A 17,732-nucleotide genomic window follows, 5' to 3' on the forward strand; every position below is an offset into this window, starting at 1 on the left:
TCTTATTCTTGTGCTTCTTAAAGGCAAACCTCAACAGTACGCACTACTGATCACTACTCACCTGACCTTTAGTTTACAAGTCTATGCATACGTACACTGTCTGTGTCGACCGTGGACTCTATATATATATACTAATATTCTGCATCCATTCAGTATCCTCTATGTTTTTCTTTCATTCTGGTGAATAATGTCCAATATACATTTCACAATATATCCGCTAAATAAGCATTGTGATAAGGTGTTTATCATTGATACTTAAGTTCAGAAAATACATTTTGAAAGCGTCAGAATGGCACAACGAATGCACTAAATCCAAACAAGAGATTGTTTTCTTTGTTTACATCACAATTCAGATTTACGACTACTAAGGCAGCAACATGCCATGATTTTTTATTAAACAAAGGTATGGTACTGGGGTAGACAATGCTCTTCAAGAATAAGAAAAAAGAGGGGGTAGACAGAGCCAATGACTCTGCACAACTTTTCCCAATCTGATTGGAGATTGGAGATTGCAGATTGCATGATAGAAGTGGTTCCCACAAAGTGGGAGAAACGGTGGGAATCCATCATTAAGGGAAGAAGCATTGTCATCATCTGCACGTGTCCACGTGGCCATTTTCATCCTCTGCATCATGACCTGTGTCTGTGTGTGTGTATTCACAAACAACTATGCTCACATTTAAGTAAACCATCTTACTCCAATAAAACTTAAAATAAAAACTAAGTAATATACAATGTAGGCTTTCCCAACAGTTGACATCTCAGTTATTGAGTTGTACGCATAGGATTTTATGTGCATCATGTGAGACATGTAGAGACCACGATTTCACTTAGATCGTATGCGACAACTCAATTGTTGAGATAAATGAGATACCAACCGAAAATCTTTATTATTTTCGACATAAATTAGTAGGCACGTAAATTTTTGACTTTTCCTTGGACACTTTAGAAAGCCATGAGATGCTGACGCGGTGAGTTGAACTTCATTTCTAACCATGCTGTACAATCCAAATAATTCACCTCCAAAAATAGTAAGATTGCCATTTAATTTGGTTGGGAAGAGCAAGAGGGAGTTGAAAACAGTCATATAATTCCTTGATTGGCTCAACATGTTTGGTAGAGAATAGAAAATCATTGACACGTACGTGTCTCTTGATCTATTCCTCAAAGAACACATATATGCATACATATGAACGAGAATGTCATCTTCACCTTGCAACTTTTGCTAATGACTGGAAAAAGATTTCTATACACCTAGTTTTGGTTTTGCTTTGGAAGTCTTTTTAGCTTGGAAATTTATAGAAAGGGAATGTTGATTGATGATAAGGTAAATTGAATTTTTATGCCAAATAAAGTGAATGACATAGAGAAGAGGCATCATTGTTTGAACTAAAAGATATTCCCGACTAGATTTAGACTATAGCATCTTTATGACTTTATATATATATATATATATATTAGGTCATGTCTTTATGAACAACAGTGTAATTCCCTTTGCTTTTCGTTCCTAGCTTTTTTCTCGAGAAAGAAAAAAAGGAGAATGATCGCATGGTGAGAAAATTCTCATGTCTTGTGAGGGAAAGTGGGTGCAACTGTGCTGGGGAAAGTGATCTTTTTTATTGCATGTTTGAGAGAATAAATGGATGACAGTCCAAACACAATGAATTGAATTGACGCCACTGAAAGATCCTTCACTAGCTTTTTTCTTGATTTGCTACATTAATTCCCTCTTCTTCCTTTTGATTCTTAATGCTGTTTTTTTTGTTTCATTAGTTTGGTAGTTGTGTTGTACAAACTCATCAATTAAAAAGAGTTAAAAGTTTTGACTACCAATACAAGTCCAAATGCACACCTTTTATCTTTATCTTTTATCTTGTCGTCTTCTTCCACCCTGCTCGAATTGCACCACCCGGGTTGCAAAGTATATATGTAGTGGAGTTACAGGAGGTCAAGTCTCTATTTTTGTCTCTGCATTACACATGAATAAAGACCTTCGTGTGTGTATATGTATATATTCAATTTTTGGTCAAAGCACTAGTAGAGTTTAGTGGTAGTAGTCCTTCAGAACTATAGAGTCAGCAGTAACTTATAATTGGTTATATATCTCTAGATTTAGGGCGAATGGTTGTTTTGGCATAACGTTAAGGTTGGGAGTACGAACTAGTTGAAATATTTTTCTAGGGTTTTTCTAGTCTCGAGGGTTTTAGGGCTCAGTACTTCTAAGGAGGAGTTAGGAGTCACATTTCATCTGCATAGGCTTCTGTGTAATCTTATGTGTCACCAACATTACGGACAATTTTGGTGGTCCGAGATTTACGCTCACTCAATTTTCCGAATGACATGCGGATCTGGGTGGTTTATTTCCTTTAAAAAAGGTGATAGTACTGCAAGTGGTTGGTTTTATGCAGCAACTACAATGTTATGTTTCCGATGGACGTCCCATTTTATGGCATGGAGACTAGTATCACGAGTAAAGTTCTAGCAGCATAAAAAAGATTTAGGCCTGACGTGATAATTGGCCCATTCTCTGTATGATAGTTTTGTGGCCCAATAATTGAACTCTTGGGGCGTTTATTAGTTTTACGAGTTGGGCTTACGCTCTACTTGAAGTCCACTCGACAAATGGATTCTGATCCCAACTTCTAGTTCTAGATTAGCTAGACATAATTTTTAGTCCTCAACTATATCATTATTTTACTTTTGTCATTATACTATTTTTTTTTCTTTAATTTCATCCCTCAACTATCATAAAGTATCATTTTCATCTTTCACACCAAAAATTTTCTATGTAGCATCTATATGACATATCAGAAAATTCTAATTTGAAAAACTTCGAAAAAAATGAACAATTTATTATTAAACTATATATAGTTTTTTTTATCAAATATTATTTTATTTAAAATTAAATACGGGTTATTATTGAAATAAATTATTACCAATATAGAGGCAATTTAGAAAAAAAATTTTGACTTCTTTTTTTTAAACAAAAGGTGTCGTTAGAGCACTCACAATGGTGAATTTTTGTTAGTTCATGAATAGTAAAATTCATAAATTTGTTAGGGCATGAATCACATTTGGGTTACAACAATAGTATTTTGTTATCTCTTTTTTAATGAAAAAAGTAAGAGGACATGATATTTGGATTGCCTACTCGTTGGCTTCATTTGGACCAACCTCAACTACCACACTCACAATAAACAAAAAAAAACAAATACTGGCTTCACGTCTATTATACTAAAAATCAAAGCAGTAAATTGACACCATTTTTAATCAATAAATTTACGTTACATTTTACTGACATAGTCACATCAACAAAATTCATCCCTAATATTTTGTTGGCACCAACAAATTGACAGGATTGTGGTTGCTCTCGAACGTTTGCGCAAAATTACCAAAAAAACGTTTGAGCAAATTTACCAAAAAGGAAAAAAATAACGTTTGCGGAAAATTACCAAAAAAACACGTTTGCGCAAGCCAGCCAATGGAAAGCGACCAGCTGGCAAAAAGAGGGACTTTTGCGGGTAGGTCGCACTCGCTTGAGAAGCTTCAAGGGCACTCCTGTTCTAGCTCTATATAAAACCCCCATTAGTCTCAATCTTTCTTCCACCTTTTCCTGTTGTCTGGCCTGATCTCTCGTTAGAAAAATGGGAGATTCTCGAAACCCTAGGTCGACTTCAATTTCTCTGCCGGCCGGATGTGGATTTTACCCCTCCGACGAGCAAGTATTTTGCCATTACCTTTCTTGCAAGAACAACCCGAGACAGGAACCTGACAGTGGCAATCCTTTCGGTTATGATCTCATTAAAGAACTTGATCTGTACAATTATGAGCCGTGCGAGTTGCCGGACGCCTCGAGCTTCGCTTACGGGTACAAGAACGAGAAGAGGCACTGGTTTTGCTTCACGGTTAGGGTTTTGGAGAGCAGGGGAGCTAGGAGAAAGGCCAAAGGAGGGTACTGGAGGAGGGGATCGAGCGTTAAGAACGTGATTGGAGCAGGAGGAAAGCTTGTTCTTGGTACGAAAACAAAGTTTGTGTATTATCTCAACAATTCGCAGAAGAGTGCGGTGAAAACGGATTGGGTCATGTACGAGTATGCCCAACGTGAGGACCTTAAGGTACGTTTGGATTATAATTTCTATTATAATTTTCTTTGATAACTGGTGTATGCGATTATGAAGCGCACATGCTCATCCATTACAGAGTGAGTACGAATTATTTAACCCTGATGAAATTCCTGTTCAATTCTTCGCAATTTTGGTAAATTATTTGATATGAATGCAGAGAAGCTGTGTGCAATTTTTTAGATAATTGGTGTATGCGATTGTGAAGCGCACATGCTATGTGGAATGCTTGAAGATGTTTTGTGTTGTTTACATTGGTGTGTTGGATTTGCTTTAATTGTTCGTTCTTTCTGTCATCTTGGTCTTAAGTTGCACACTAAGTGTCTAAGGAATGAAATTTCTATTGTAAGGGATGAAATTCATAATAAGTTATTACCTCCACATTTTTGAAAATTACTTGGAAGTAATCCTTTTTACTGTTTTGTCAAGTGGTTTAAGGATCACCTAAAAGTTTCCTATCAGCATGATCTATCTGGTTTGGGCATTTAGGCATTATACATATCAAGTATCAAGTATGTAATGTTATACACTTCACAACCAATATGAATGATTCAGCTTTTATTCGTTACCTTTAATTGAAGGTTTCTTCCTCATGGATAGGGTTGATATGGTTCCCTATAATGTTTTAATTGTGTATTGTGTTTTTTGCGATATGCAGACTTCTTTTGTTCTATGTCGAGTGTTCATCAGATCCAATGCTGGGATTAGCATAACAGATAATGTTTTGAATTCTTGTGCCGAAGAAACTGCTGCTGCAGTGCACCTTGTTGGCATCCAGCAGCATGATGGGTATCTTACTTCTGCAACTACAGTGCATGATGACATATCTGTTGGCAGGAAGAATGATATACCAAGGTATCCCCAAAGTCTGCCTACCAAGCTGGATGATCGTCAGGTGGTAAAGGAGCCTGCTTCGAATACCAGTTTTCACCTTTCTCCAAGCATTGAACCCAATGAACAGGTAACATACTTCAAACAATTTCCATGCAACCTGAATTATATTTTGTACTATTTTTTCTGCTCTTTATTATTACATTTACTATTATTTACATCCTTCATTTTTTTAGCAAAGGCATATTATGTTTCACTTGATCTGATCATCTCTGGATGGAAACTTTATCGGTTTGGTATCCAAGGTTGAATTCCATATTGTGCACTGTATGTATTACAGTTACGCACATTATAATTCGGCTGCTGATTGCAACGTACTTGTTTTGGCCAACTTTCTTTGAACTGTCATGAACTTCAGATTATTTAGTTTGAATCTAACATAAACACGATCCTTCTTCTTATATACTTGTTTCTCAAGAATGTTTACTGTCTGAAGTGGGTGATATGCACAAAAGTTGGTGGCTGATCTTTGGTAATTTTTTGGCTAATCTATGGTTTCCAATCTGCCCAGGCACTACGGCATATTGTTCCGAACTCATATATTGGAAATACACCCAGCTTTTGCACTTGATGCAGTCTAATTAATATGTGTCATTTCTTGTATGTAGGTGACAGCGATCGGGCTTACTGGCGGTGATATGTCTACTAATACCTTAACTGCGGAAGAATTAGTCTCCATTCTTGAGGAAAATTTCATAGAGTTGGACGATCTCGTGGATTGATCATCCAAAAAAATATTTTTGATACTTGTCTTTATAGTTTGAAAATATGGGGTTCAGATATGGGTTCAACCCATGAAAATGGAGGTGGAACTAATTGCCCTGCGAAAATAAGATACAGCTTTTAATTCCAGTCATAAAAAGATATCTTTTGCACAATTCTGCTTTGAATTGGGAGAGATATCATGGAGGATAGCTACCTCAGTTATCTTTTCTGTTTTGTAAACATTAAATTGAGAAATTTATTGTCAAGACTTGGTTTTGAAGTCTAGAGAGATGTCATGGAAGCAATGTTTTATTTGTAGAGGTAATATGCATTAAGCTAACTGTTTGTTGCAATTTTTATTTTTCAGTCTCAGTATTGACCAAATCAGAAACCAATCTTGTATCTTGGTGTGCAGATTGCCTTGTGCCCAATAACAGGCACTTTTATCCGGTGGAATGGGGAACAAAGTTGATATGTTGGATGATGGTTATTTCAATTCGAGATCTCGGTATTAGCTTCTATGTTGGACTATTGATGGTAGAGATCATTATCCTTTTACATTGTTTGAAAATTATATTTTCCCTCTTGTTTACTGCTTTTTATTCCCCTCGTTTATAGGCTGCCTATTGTCGTTTGTTTCTTCAGTTTCATGTTGCTGAGGGAGCCAAAACTATTGCTAGATGGATGAGACAACTATCCTCTTCTCCCTTCTCATTAGGGTCTTCGTGTTTAGCAAGGCTCCTCCTACTTTAAATTGCTTTGTGTTCCTTTTTTGAATTGCACATTGCCGATTAGATGATGCCCATTTTACGTTTCCAAATTTGAATCAAGTTTAATTCTGGTTATAATTTGCTGAATTTCTTAAAGTTTATTCCATGCAAATTGGATAACAGCGTAGGGTTTTGACCATCCAGTTTCACACTTGCACTCCTTGAATTGAATAACAATTGTCTTTAGAGGCGTGATGACATTGGGTACTGCAATCAGGTTTGGGTGGACGCTCAATTGCTTTTTGGTTCCTTTGATTATATTTTTTTTGCTCGTTGCAAGGTGGAAGTGGAGTGCCTAGCTGGTGAACGGCAGAAAAGTTTCACCCTTGCAATTTCTAGATTATTGCCTGAAGTAGAGTTGATACCTATCATGGAAGTTGACTACCTTTAGCAGTATCCTTCATTATTAGTTCTTAAATACCTTAATTTTTTGTATGGTTCATAAACGTGAATAAAAATGAGTGGAGAATCATAATGCTCTCTTGTTTCAATTATTTTTTCTGAGTTAATAAGATTTTGAAGCTTTTTTTTTTTTTTGTAGGCAGGGAAGTGGAGTAGGGGATTAGAACCCAATCACCCATGACCTCATGGTCGTGGTTCTTATGGTAGGAGGCCTAACCAACTAGGCTAGGACTTGATCCCCATTTTGAAGCCTTATTTAATTTTTTTGAGATGGTATTTATAGACCACATTTGCGGGGATGGCGATGAAGGGTAGGGGAGGAAAGGGGTTTGGATGGGAGGTTGTCTCCCACTGTTTGGGAGCTTTATCATGGGACCGGGTAAAAAAAGAACCTTCAAATTGTTTCATTTAAGCATAAAGGAATTGTTTTAATCCCTGCTAGTGAATTAAGTGTTGTTCTTAAATCCCTTCTAATCTTCTTTTCTGCGCTAGTTGCTAAAGGTTATAACATGATAGGACAGGAAGAATGGATTCTATCTTCCTGTTGCCTTGCTTGAAGGTAATACCAAGCTAGGACAGGTTAGAATGTATTAGATGGGCTGCTGCTAGGCTTTGAAAGAGATGGCAGAATAGCGGAGAGAATTCGTTCTCTCTTTCCTGTAGTGTTTAAGAGAGGGAACTTATTTAGACTTGCATTACAACTATGTTGGTCGCGAGATTTTATATGCTAACCAATATAATTTGACTTTCCCATGTTGTTTTGTTTCTTCCTTTTTATTCTGTTACTTATACATTTCATCTCTCTCTGTATATATCTAGTTTAAATTATTTACTCATGATGACTTTCTACTCCCCACCCCCGTTACACTTTTATTGAATGTCTTGAAGGTTTGATTATAACTGGTTTCCTTGCCTGTGCAAAATCATTCTGAGAGATTCAACCTCTCATGGCATCATCAAGGTGGTGAGTCATGATAGTGTTTTGCATTCAAGTTAACTAGCCACGAGCTTGGCCTCCTTGAAAATTTATTTGGTTCAACCACCAGTCTACCACACCATCCACCTTTCAGAACAGATGAAGTCAGATTGATGAACATTTTTGTATAATGTAACATGTAATTCCCAACAGCTCTACACTCCCTTGCTATGAGTGCCCCATTGTTTACATAAGATCAATGCCTATGCTTACTGATCTGTATATATATTGCTTATCAAAAAAAGATGTATATATACATATGTTGTCTTGTTATCAAAAGTCAAGAACTGCTGTGCTCATTTTTTAGTAGTTCTGAGATGCTGCTAACGTTGGCCATGTGGAGAAGATAAGTGCCAAGTTTAACCCACAAGAAGCGAGATTCTTATCGCCTTAATGAATTTTCAATGAAAAGGGTCTTCTCAAGTTGTGTTCATTTTCAAAAGCATGTCTCTAATATTCACTTTTAGTGGCAGAACCATCATACCTTATCTTGAGACTCATTACATTATTCAAATAATTTCACGAAGGTGCTGTTGCGCAAGCAATCGGTTGTCTCAGCGGTCCAAAATTCCAAATGGGTGGGTTTTGTTCCATAGGCCTCTAATAAAATGCAAAGCAAAGCAAAGCAACCAACTTTGAAAGGAAAACAAAAGGAAACAAGGCACGTATAGTAGGAATAAAAAAGACCCACGATAGAGATGTGAACGGCAGGCAATTAACGAAGTAGGGTGGGAACGTGCATATACAGTAACAACAGAAATTTGGGCTCAGATTGTGAAATTAACTGTGGTGATTTTTTGTAAATACAAGGTGTAAGAATTTCCACTCCCAGCAATTTTGATGTTATTTGAGAGTCTTTGTGAAATTATCTTCTTTATGGGTTTTGGCCTCATTGTTCTCTGACACGAACTCCAATCCGGTCTAATATATGACCAGTATAGAGCCGACTGGGTTGGCCACGCAAATTTATTGCTGGTTGAGCATCCGGTGGACATATTGAGCATAGCCGCATAGGTCCTTGTTTAGGGATTTTAATTCAGACCACTTTTTAAGCAAAACAATAATATCATTCGAGGCATCTGGGTGAATAAGTGTAACCCATTTGTTAAATTGCCCACCTAAAAGTATACCGACATGTGCATTCAGTTGTTAAATTTTGAACCATACATAGTCAAAACAAGATACCAAGGCAGTCAGATTCTTTTCATCTTCTACTTGCGGGTCCCAGGGGATTACACTACTCATCAGAGTTGAGAAGACACGTTGCGATTACCATTAATTTTCCTCCAAGACAAAACAGCTCACAAGTCACAAGGACCAGGCAAGGCAACGCAAGGGGCAGGTACTTTGGCGTGAAAGAAGATGGAAACAAAGCAAAGAGTGGGGCTCAATGCGGCGCATATTGTGAGACTTTTTTTTTTTTTTTTAAAATTATTGGAATAAAGAAATGGGAGTTGCACTCGTGCCCGTAAAAAGAAGGAAAGAAAAATCAGAAGAGGTAGACGGTAAGACGGAGACGCGGAACCATCCCGAGAGGGGCAACAACAAGGACAGTTTTTGGTCTTCGCGTTGTTTGTAACTTCGTATCCTCTCTCTCTGTCTCTGTGGGGACTTGTGGGTGGTGGGTTATTTCGTCAATTAAAGATTACCGTCCTCTTTTAATCTCTCCTCTTTATTCACATTCTGTTTCCCAATCTCAAAAGCCAAAGACTCTCTCCTCTATTCCTCTCCCCATTGTTTCTTTGGGTTTTTCTTTTTGTTTATCTGAGGGAGGAAAGGTTGGAATTTTCATCCTCTCCCTGATTGTTATCTCTGATTCCTAGATCAATCAGGCTGTTTTGCCTACATCGGATCGGTTAGGTAAGCTCCTTGTATTTTGCTTAGATTTAAAAAAAAATTTCCTGGGTTTGATCCGTTGATGGTGAATATATATGAAGGGGATGATTTTTGTTTTTGATGCCTTTTTTTGTGTTTTTTTTTGGTTTAGCTTTCTTTTCAGCTGCTGGGTTTTTTTGACAGTGGTGCGTTTTCCATTTACTTGCCGCTGCTTTTGTACGGTGGATTTGTTATGGGTTTTTTGTGTTCTTACTTATTGATTGATTGTTAGAGATGCTATGTGTTGTTTGGTCTAAATTATAAATGGATGTGGCCCATGGATTCCTTTGTTTGGCTGCTTTGTGGATGTTTCGGACCTTGAAGAATTTGTCTGTTAATTAATCTCATGTCTCCGTTACATATTTGGTGTTTGCCTTTCAATTTTCACGTGTTCCTGATACAAAGTTTTCACCTTTTACTTGTATCGCTTGATTATGGGTTTGATTTTGGTCATTTTCTATTCGGTGCCTTATTCAGTAGTAATTGATTTTCTTTGAACTGTTGCCTTGCATGATTTAGTATTTTTGGGTACTTTGTACACAGAATCTTAGATGATAGTCGAAAATGTATGTTAGATCATGATACTAACTTTGCTTGTCCTGATTGATTGTTAGCATGTATTGACTTCAAGGTTATTTGTTAAGTGCAATTCTGTAATTACGGATCATTCTCTTTGGTGTATAGAACTATCAGGTCAAGAAATGGTGTGACATTGATTGTTGCCTACTTGCTTCTTCAGTTCACTGCATTGGTTGTTATTGCTGCTTACTGCCTGGGCTTTCAACAATTATTCTTACTTGATAATCTGGACAAAATACATATTAGTTTTATATTCCAATCTTTTGTATTCTAGACAATTTTTTCGTCTATTCATTCGTTGCTTGTAAAGCTCTTAGTTATAGAAAGAATACTTATGGGTGCCATGTTCTATGAATGAACAGATGAAATTCAGATGAAACGTGTCTATTAGGAGCTAAAGAATTTAAGTTCTGTTTTTGGTATTCTATCCTGCATTTGTGATAGTTCCACTACGTTGATGCGAAATTTGAAGCTTTAGAAGCCAGATAAGACTACTTAAATAATGCGCCAAATAGAAGTTATTTGAGTGATGTGGTTCTGTTATTTCCGAGAGCACAAGAAACACAAGCGTAAGCATAAATTTATAGTGGTGTGTGAATTTCATTTGTTCCTTCCCAATTGCCATGCCTGTTCCTGATAGCATTTTTATCAATTTTTATGAGAGTGTTTCTATATGGATGCAATGTTTCATGCTTTGCTGACTACGTTAGTGTTGCTTCACTGTTTCAGGACAGAATTGTTCCAGACAATTGGTGTTGCAATTAGCTTACCTTAGAGTTTATCAAAGGATATTTATATTGTCCCTAATGCAAGGGCAAAGGGGAACTATTGGTTCCTTGCCAGAAATTCTGGAATTCAGCCATGGATCTTCATCAGGTAATCCTGTCGTAAACCAGCCAATTTGCTGGAATAATATACCAAATCCTGTTGGAAATCATATGCCAAATTATATGCTGGCACCTAATTCAGAAGTTGCATATGTGAATTCTCTTAATCAAGAACAACAAAACTTGAGTGGATGGAGCTTGGGCGAACCAAATTTCAGTGGCTCACAAAATGAGGTCAGCCGTGGTGTGCAGAAAAGGGAAGATGCATTGTTAGCTTCAGCTAGTGCTCATAGTGGGACTGGCCAAAGGTCAGAAGAATGGCAATGTGATCCACCTAATGTTCTTTCTCTGGGAAGTGTCAATATGAACCCTCTGTTTTTACGCAGTTCCAATGCTGATGGAATTCCGCAGAATCTTAACTTAAATGCAGATTTTGGTGGTGATGATCATCAGGCTTCAGAGTTTCCCAATCTAAATAAGTCTAGTGGATCGGTACGTGAGCACATACAACTTGCTGGCAGCTCCAATACATTTCTGCCTCCTTCAGGAAGTGGTGGATATTTGGTTCAAGAAAATGACAGCCGACCCAACTGTTCATTGGATGGTCGCCGTGCTTCCTGCAAAAGGAAGGCACTTGAAGGAAGTGTTGGGCAGTCCTCTATGGATGGAAGTTCAAACTACCTTCAGCTGACAGAAAGCAGTTTATGGCATGGTGGTTCAGGTCGATATAATGAAGGAACCAGTTTGAGCATTTCTTCTCCTTCGGAACAATCAAACCCAAGACTTTGTGCAAGAACTTCTGACACTGTTTCTGGTTCAATGCTGACAGGAAGTGCTGAAGGATCCCACAGAAATTTCCGCCTAAGGATTAACCCTCCAAATCAGCAGGAACCTACCACCCTCACTTTACCTTCAACAGGGAATGCTGTTAGGTATTCAAGTGTTTCAACTCCCCAGCAGTCATCTAGACCTATTCCAGTTGACCACTCTTTGGACTTAAGGTCAGCCTCAGCCTCCAATAGTGCTATGCCTCAGAGCCAGTCTACTGTAATCGGTGTTCCACCTATGCTGCAAAATGTGCAACCATTTGGGTGGAATGACAGCTCTAGCTCTAGAGCTGTTACTTCAGCAGGTTCTTTTGTTTCCAATGATAGAAATGCTGTTCGAATCGAGGATGTGAGCTCAAGGAGTAGAGCCAGAAACATCCAGGAACGTCCTATGTTTGTTCCAGCAACTGAGTTAAGGGGTAGAAATCAAACGACTAGAAATTTAACCGGTGCACATACAAATATTCCTGGTAATGCTGGTTCCACAGCTACGGCCGGCTCAAGTTCAGGTGTCCATCGGTTACGTGCTCCTCACTGGGTACCTCATCCCCATCCACCTTCAAGAAATACTAGAAGATTGCCTGAGTATGTCCGTCGATCGTTGTTTTCTTCTATTGGTGCTGACTCGGGAGGTCAAAATAATTCTTTACTACATTCAGCTGCCCCTTCCTCAGATGAGAGGGCGCTTCCATCTGGAGCTGGTAATGATGGGCATCATCGCCTGAACTCAAGGTCAATGTCATGGATGGAGAGACATGGTGATGGTGCACTTGGAATTTCCTATCCGTTGCGAACTTTGGCTTCTGTCGGTGAGGGAAGAAGCAGGCTTGTTGCATCCGAGGTTAGTTTTGGAACCCTCCAATTTATTGCTAATGCTTTCGACTGAAGGATAACCATTATTTGTGTGACATTCAGGACTTAGTGCCGTTATAGCATTGCTGGTGCTATTTAAAATCTTTTAAAGATTTGAGAGCTGTTTCTGCAGGATTTAAAAGAGTGTATAATCAAAATCTACTTTTAGATGCAATTCGTAGGATATTTAGTTTAAAAATATAATTTGGAGTATGATTTTTGGATTATATGCAATAAGCACAAATTTGTTTTAAAATGTATCCCCTATCTACTTTCCAAAAACTCTATAATAAGCCTTGGTAGTTTTTGATAGCAGTACTAATTTTTTTTGGGAATAATTAGAAGCAGCTAAGAGTGGGCATTGCCTATCTCATTCTTTGTCCCAATGCAATTTGAACTATCGAGTTCTCATTCAAAAGAAACATCTTTAATTTTTGACATCATATCATGAAGCCTTTAACTTTTAATTAGCTTCTGTATGTCCTCGCTTTTATTGACTTTATTTAAACACGGTAGTGCCTCGATCTCAAGCTGTCATGATGTGAAGTATCTTGCATCTTTGGCATCGTGTCATCTGAAAGGTCGATTCTTAGATGTGAAGAATCATTCAGTTGTTTAATCAAATCTTCTGTGCCATATCTGAAGAATATATTCTAGTCGATTTGGAGTTATTTATGCAATGTTTCCATTTGGCATAAGTACGCTTAGAAATTCATGCCTTACTCCTTGTAGACTTTCATGGAATTCGTAGTGGCTGTTGTATGGAATATATCATCTGTTGTTTTAGAATATGAGATCGTAATCCTAGTTCATTTGTTCCAAGGGAAAAAGGCATATCAACCAAATCATTATATATTTACTGATAATAGTTTAAGAACCAAGATCTATGTCTCCTCTAGCCAGTTTTGCTTCACGAGTTACTAAATTACTCTGTTAATTTTATGTACTTCCTGCCTTTCTTTTCTTCGAGTATCATTGTTTAATGAGCTTTCCAAACAGGCATTCAGTAGTATCTGGTGTTAATTATGTGTTTTTTTTTTTTTTTTTTCCTGAAGCAGATTCGAAATGTCTTGGAACTTATGCGCAGAGGCGGGAACATACGATTTGAGGTTAGTTGTTTTAAAATTTTCTATCCATCGAATTTGGTCTGAAATGTATGTTATCAGATTAAAACATTAAGAAAGGAGGCTCATAACACTGATGGGTGGGATAAAAAGTAATATAGACACCGCTGGAGTGGGGGAGACTCTTGTTTTGGATAGGATGGAATGGTGAAGAACAATTTATGTAATGGGTTCCAACCTCCTCGAGGGTTCACGTAACCAAACCCAAACTGTGTGGGATTAAGGTATTAATGATGATGATTACGAGCCAAGAAGTCGAGTTTTCTAGTGTATAATTTGTTTGTGCAAGTTTTTTACCACTCAGTGCAAAAGAATGATATCGGTTGTTCGAGAACTACCTTGGGATGCTAAGGACTGCGAAACAGTGGATGATGTCTGAGTTTATGTGGGGATATTTTGGCTTTGTCAAAAGAGGTCCAATCACATATAACTTGTAGGCGATTATTATAGCATTACCCATTTATATTACACACTACATGATGCTTTTGAATGGATGCAAAACAGTGGTTAACTAGCTGCATCATAATTAGGAGCTAAGATAGCATGAGGGACATGTAATTGCCCTTGCTTAGAACTCGGAAAGGGAAAAACAGGATAGGTGACTGTTAAAGATAAGGAGGAGCTATGCGGCCATATGATTGTCTGTTTACTGTTAATTGTCAAAATCTAAGGAAAGAAGTTATCTTAATTGGCTGTTTATTATTCGAAGTAGCAATATGATTTGTCAATTACACTAACATGGGTAGCCTGTTTTCTCATATATATATATATATATATATATATATATATATATATATATATATATATATATATATATATATATATATGTAGCTTCCATAAATTCCATGTTATGAAATTGAACGTTGACGTTCACAGATGAATGACTCTATTTTGCTTCCAGAGAAACATTATTTGAAGTTATACTCTGCTCCTATTGTGTCAGGATGTCATGCTACTTGACCAATCAGTATTTTTTGGGGGTGCTGATCTCCATGATAGGCATAGGGATATGCGGCTTGATGTCGACAACATGTCCTATGAGGTAGAATATACCCGGAAAGATCTTCACCCTTGCTTCTGTTTCACTGAAGATTGGTCTACTTAATTCCTTATTTGTTTATTTTGTAGGAATTATTAGCACTGGAGGAGCGTATTGGCAATGTGAATACTGGACTGAGTGAAGAAATCATACTGAACCGACTGAAACAACGGAAATATTCTACTTCAGTAGGTACTCAGCAGGAGACCGAGCCATGCTGCGTTTGCCAGGTAAGAATGAAACCCCAACGTCATTACCTACCTTGTAAAGCACTTTGATTTTTCACTCATTTAATCAATTTTTTTTGTTCACAGGAGGAGTATAATGGCGGAGAAGATATTGGAACGTTGGATTGCGGACATGGGTTTCATGCTGAATGTATCAAACAGTGGCTGAAGCACAAGAATTTGTGCCCCATATGCAAAACAGCGGGGCTGGCTGTATGATGTAGCTATATGGAACCAATTTCTCCGGTGGATTGGATTAATCCAAGTCCTTGACTATTTGTTGCTTGCTTTGGGTGATTGGATGTGATACACTCCTTGCTCAGTAATGCCATGCAACCAGCAAAACCTATCCTTATTTAAACTCTTACCGGCGGTGTTGCATGGCATCGCAGCAGCATTCACCCGGAGACTAAGCATTTTTTGGGTTTGAAAAATTGAAGCCAGAAAATACATTGATGGCTGTTGCCAATGGCTTAAGTAGTGGGAATTCTGAACTTTGTTTCCATCAATTTATTTACTATGCAAATGATTCGTCTTCTAGAGTTGGGCTGGATTCTGTATGGGCTAGGTCGGCCCATTCTTTGGAGGCCTAAACTTCGAGACGTTACGTACTGTATTGGTTAAGAATAGGAAGGCCGCTGCAGAAAGTGATGTCGGGAATTGCACCTTTTCGTTCCTTTATTTATTGCGACGGTGACGTTTGATTGAATAAGACGACAGATTTGGTTTGACTTTCATCTCATAGAGGTGGAGGTGGTTGAAAATTTTCAACTTTCTATAGAACTGTTTGAACGCCGGTCTAAAATCAAATTCCACAAGGCTGGTTTGTCAAGAAGATGGGGCAGGGATGAACTTGCAGAGCCTGTTTATGTCGGATTGATGATATATTAATAAAAGTTTAGTTCCTATAACATAATTGAGGAGTTTTATGGGTCTAAGTCCTTTGGAGAAGGTTCATGTGATGCGTTTATGGGCCTAAGAAGTTTATAGAAGGTTCAAGGGAACAAATATGTGTGGTATTTGGTTCAGAGTAGATAATATCACTTTGATTTGTTTGAGTTGATTTTTTGTAACATGATATCACAGTAAAGACTTTTAATTCCACGTCGAATTAGCATAACCTAATTGAGTGACATGATATTATAACAAAGACTTTTAGTCTCACATTGGATCAGCATAATCCAACTGAGTGATATGATATTAGAGCACAGACTTTTAGTCTCACATCACATTAACATAACTCAATTGAGTGATATATAAACAACGGTTCAACTCCTCTCACATAAGTAACACGTTTTGTGGGTGTACGGACTTCGTAGACGATCCAGGAAAACAAATCTAATCCGCATGTTTTTTTTTTGTCCATAGTGAACAATATATATCATTTTGATGTGTTTGGACTAAATTTTGTAAAATGTGGACAATAAATTTTGATTTAATTATTTTATTTTGGGTGGTAGATGGTGGTTGTTACATATGTAATGATGATTGGCTTCCGATAAAAACAAATATTCCAGCTTTTTTTTTATGATCAAAAAGAAAACAAGAGTTACACTAAATAGCAATCATATTCTTAGAAGAAAAGTGTGTAAACTGAAAGCTTTTTGTGTTTTATAAGAGAGAGCTAGCTTTTTTCTTAATTTTGTGACAGATGTAAATAGTTACAGTAATAGGTTACCTTCAATCATGAAAGTAACAGTCAGTGACTCTTGAACAAACATGATGAGCCAGTCGTTTTAGGAATTTACATTTTATATAATCATATATATGCATGTAAATTTGGAACCCATCCTAACCCCTCCAATAGTTAACAGTTGGAGTGATAAAGATGACGTGTAATTATCCTGATCAAGATTCGAATATATGTCTCTCTTCCTTTAAGGATAAAATTAAAAAAAACAAAAAAAAACCCCTAGAGAGAAGAATGACGTGGCCCACTAGGTGGTGAGGCGGCGGTGGAAGAACCCGACTCATTTTCGGTATGTGAAAATAACGGCCTTATTGCCTATTGCTGTTGTCGCATGACGCGTCTCTCTCCGTTTCTCTATTTGTTACCCCTAACTTGAATAGTATTTTACCGTTTTGCCAATCCTTCTCTTCAATTGCCTTCGTTTTTTCAATTTAAAAGGTTCTTTAAAGTTACTCTTTGAGATGGTCAGGAACTTAAAACGTAGGATAACAAGCTGTAACCTGTGGCATTATGTGTATAATTTGATTATAGGACACAGTGAACAAACAAAGAATACACTTTTGATCTTAATGGATGAAATTTATTTATTTACACTTGACACTAAGGAGCTTTTTATTGAGAGAGTCGTAGAAATTCTCAGCTCAAACATACGAATAAATTCTCACCTCCGGTTCACTGTAGTTTGTTCTTCATAAACCGTCACTAATGATTTTTAGGTAAAAAAAAAAACACGGTGTTGATGTGAGATGGTCTGAGATTTATTTATAAATCAATAGGTTAGATTAGACCAATATGATAAAAGGTCAAATCCGTAATTAAGGGGAAAA

At 37.4% G+C, this 17,732-nt stretch overlaps 2 protein-coding genes across 9 annotated transcripts; both read left to right on the plus strand.

Moving 5' to 3' along the window:
* Positions 1-3,590: 3,590 nt before the first annotated feature.
* LOC120000794 (NAC domain-containing protein JA2L-like) lies at positions 3,591-7,642 on the plus strand. 6 transcript variants are annotated; one of them, XR_005468657.1, is made up of 5 exons: positions 3,591-4,115; positions 4,780-5,082; positions 5,621-6,038; positions 6,133-6,254; positions 6,336-7,642. XR_005468657.1 is itself a non-coding variant. In XM_038848931.1 (3 exons), exons 1-3 carry the CDS (start codon positions 3,645-3,647, stop codon positions 5,732-5,734), a joined length of 888 nt encoding a protein of 295 aa, XP_038704859.1. In that variant the 5' UTR covers positions 3,591-3,644; the 3' UTR covers positions 5,735-7,642. The 6 variants fall into 6 exon arrangements, 1 of the variants encoding a protein (XP_038704859.1); XR_005468656.1 differs by having other exon boundaries at positions 6,363-7,642; XR_005468659.1 differs by having other exon boundaries at positions 6,768-7,642.
* Positions 7,643-9,357: 1,715 nt separating this feature from the next.
* Positions 9,358-15,880, plus strand: LOC119999943 (probable E3 ubiquitin-protein ligase RHG1A). 3 transcript variants are annotated; one of them, XM_038847776.1, is made up of 7 exons: positions 9,358-9,725; positions 11,049-11,195; positions 11,319-12,814; positions 13,881-13,934; positions 14,893-14,991; positions 15,078-15,218; positions 15,303-15,880. In XM_038847776.1, the coding sequence occupies exons 2-7, from the start codon at positions 11,126-11,128 to the stop codon at positions 15,432-15,434; spliced, it is 1,992 nt and encodes a 663-aa protein (XP_038703704.1). In that variant the 5' UTR covers positions 9,358-9,725; positions 11,049-11,125; the 3' UTR covers positions 15,435-15,880. The 3 variants fall into 3 exon arrangements, with proteins under 3 accessions (XP_038703704.1, XP_038703702.1, XP_038703703.1); XM_038847774.1 differs by having other exon boundaries at positions 11,049-12,814; XM_038847775.1 differs by having other exon boundaries at positions 9,360-9,725; positions 11,049-12,814; positions 13,884-13,934.
* The last annotated feature ends 1,852 nt before the right edge of the window (positions 15,881-17,732 follow it).

The sequence above is a fragment of the Tripterygium wilfordii genome, chromosome 6 (assembly GCF_013401445.1).
Source record: "Tripterygium wilfordii isolate XIE 37 chromosome 6, ASM1340144v1, whole genome shotgun sequence".
Taxonomy (NCBI): domain Eukaryota; kingdom Viridiplantae; phylum Streptophyta; class Magnoliopsida; order Celastrales; family Celastraceae; genus Tripterygium; species Tripterygium wilfordii.

Bases quoted from the DNA above. Each gene is read 5' to 3' on its own strand.
- LOC119999943 (XM_038847774.1), top strand. From the start codon at position 11,126: ATGCAAGGGCAAAGGGGAACTATTGGTTCCTTGCCAGAAATTCTGGAA. The intron at 13,935-14,892 runs GTTAGTTGTTTT...CTATTGTGTCAG, and splicing joins GCGGGAACATACGATTTGAG to GATGTCATGCTACTTGACCA. The intron at 15,219-15,302 runs GTAAGAATGAAA...TTTTGTTCACAG, and splicing joins AGCCATGCTGCGTTTGCCAG to GAGGAGTATAATGGCGGAGA.
- LOC120000794 (XM_038848931.1), top strand. From the start codon at position 3,645: ATGGGAGATTCTCGAAACCCTAGGTCGACTTCAATTTCTCTGCCGGCC. The intron at 4,116-4,779 runs GTACGTTTGGAT...TGCGATATGCAG, and splicing joins CCCAACGTGAGGACCTTAAG to ACTTCTTTTGTTCTATGTCG. The intron at 5,083-5,620 runs GTAACATACTTC...TCTTGTATGTAG, and splicing joins GCATTGAACCCAATGAACAG to GTGACAGCGATCGGGCTTAC.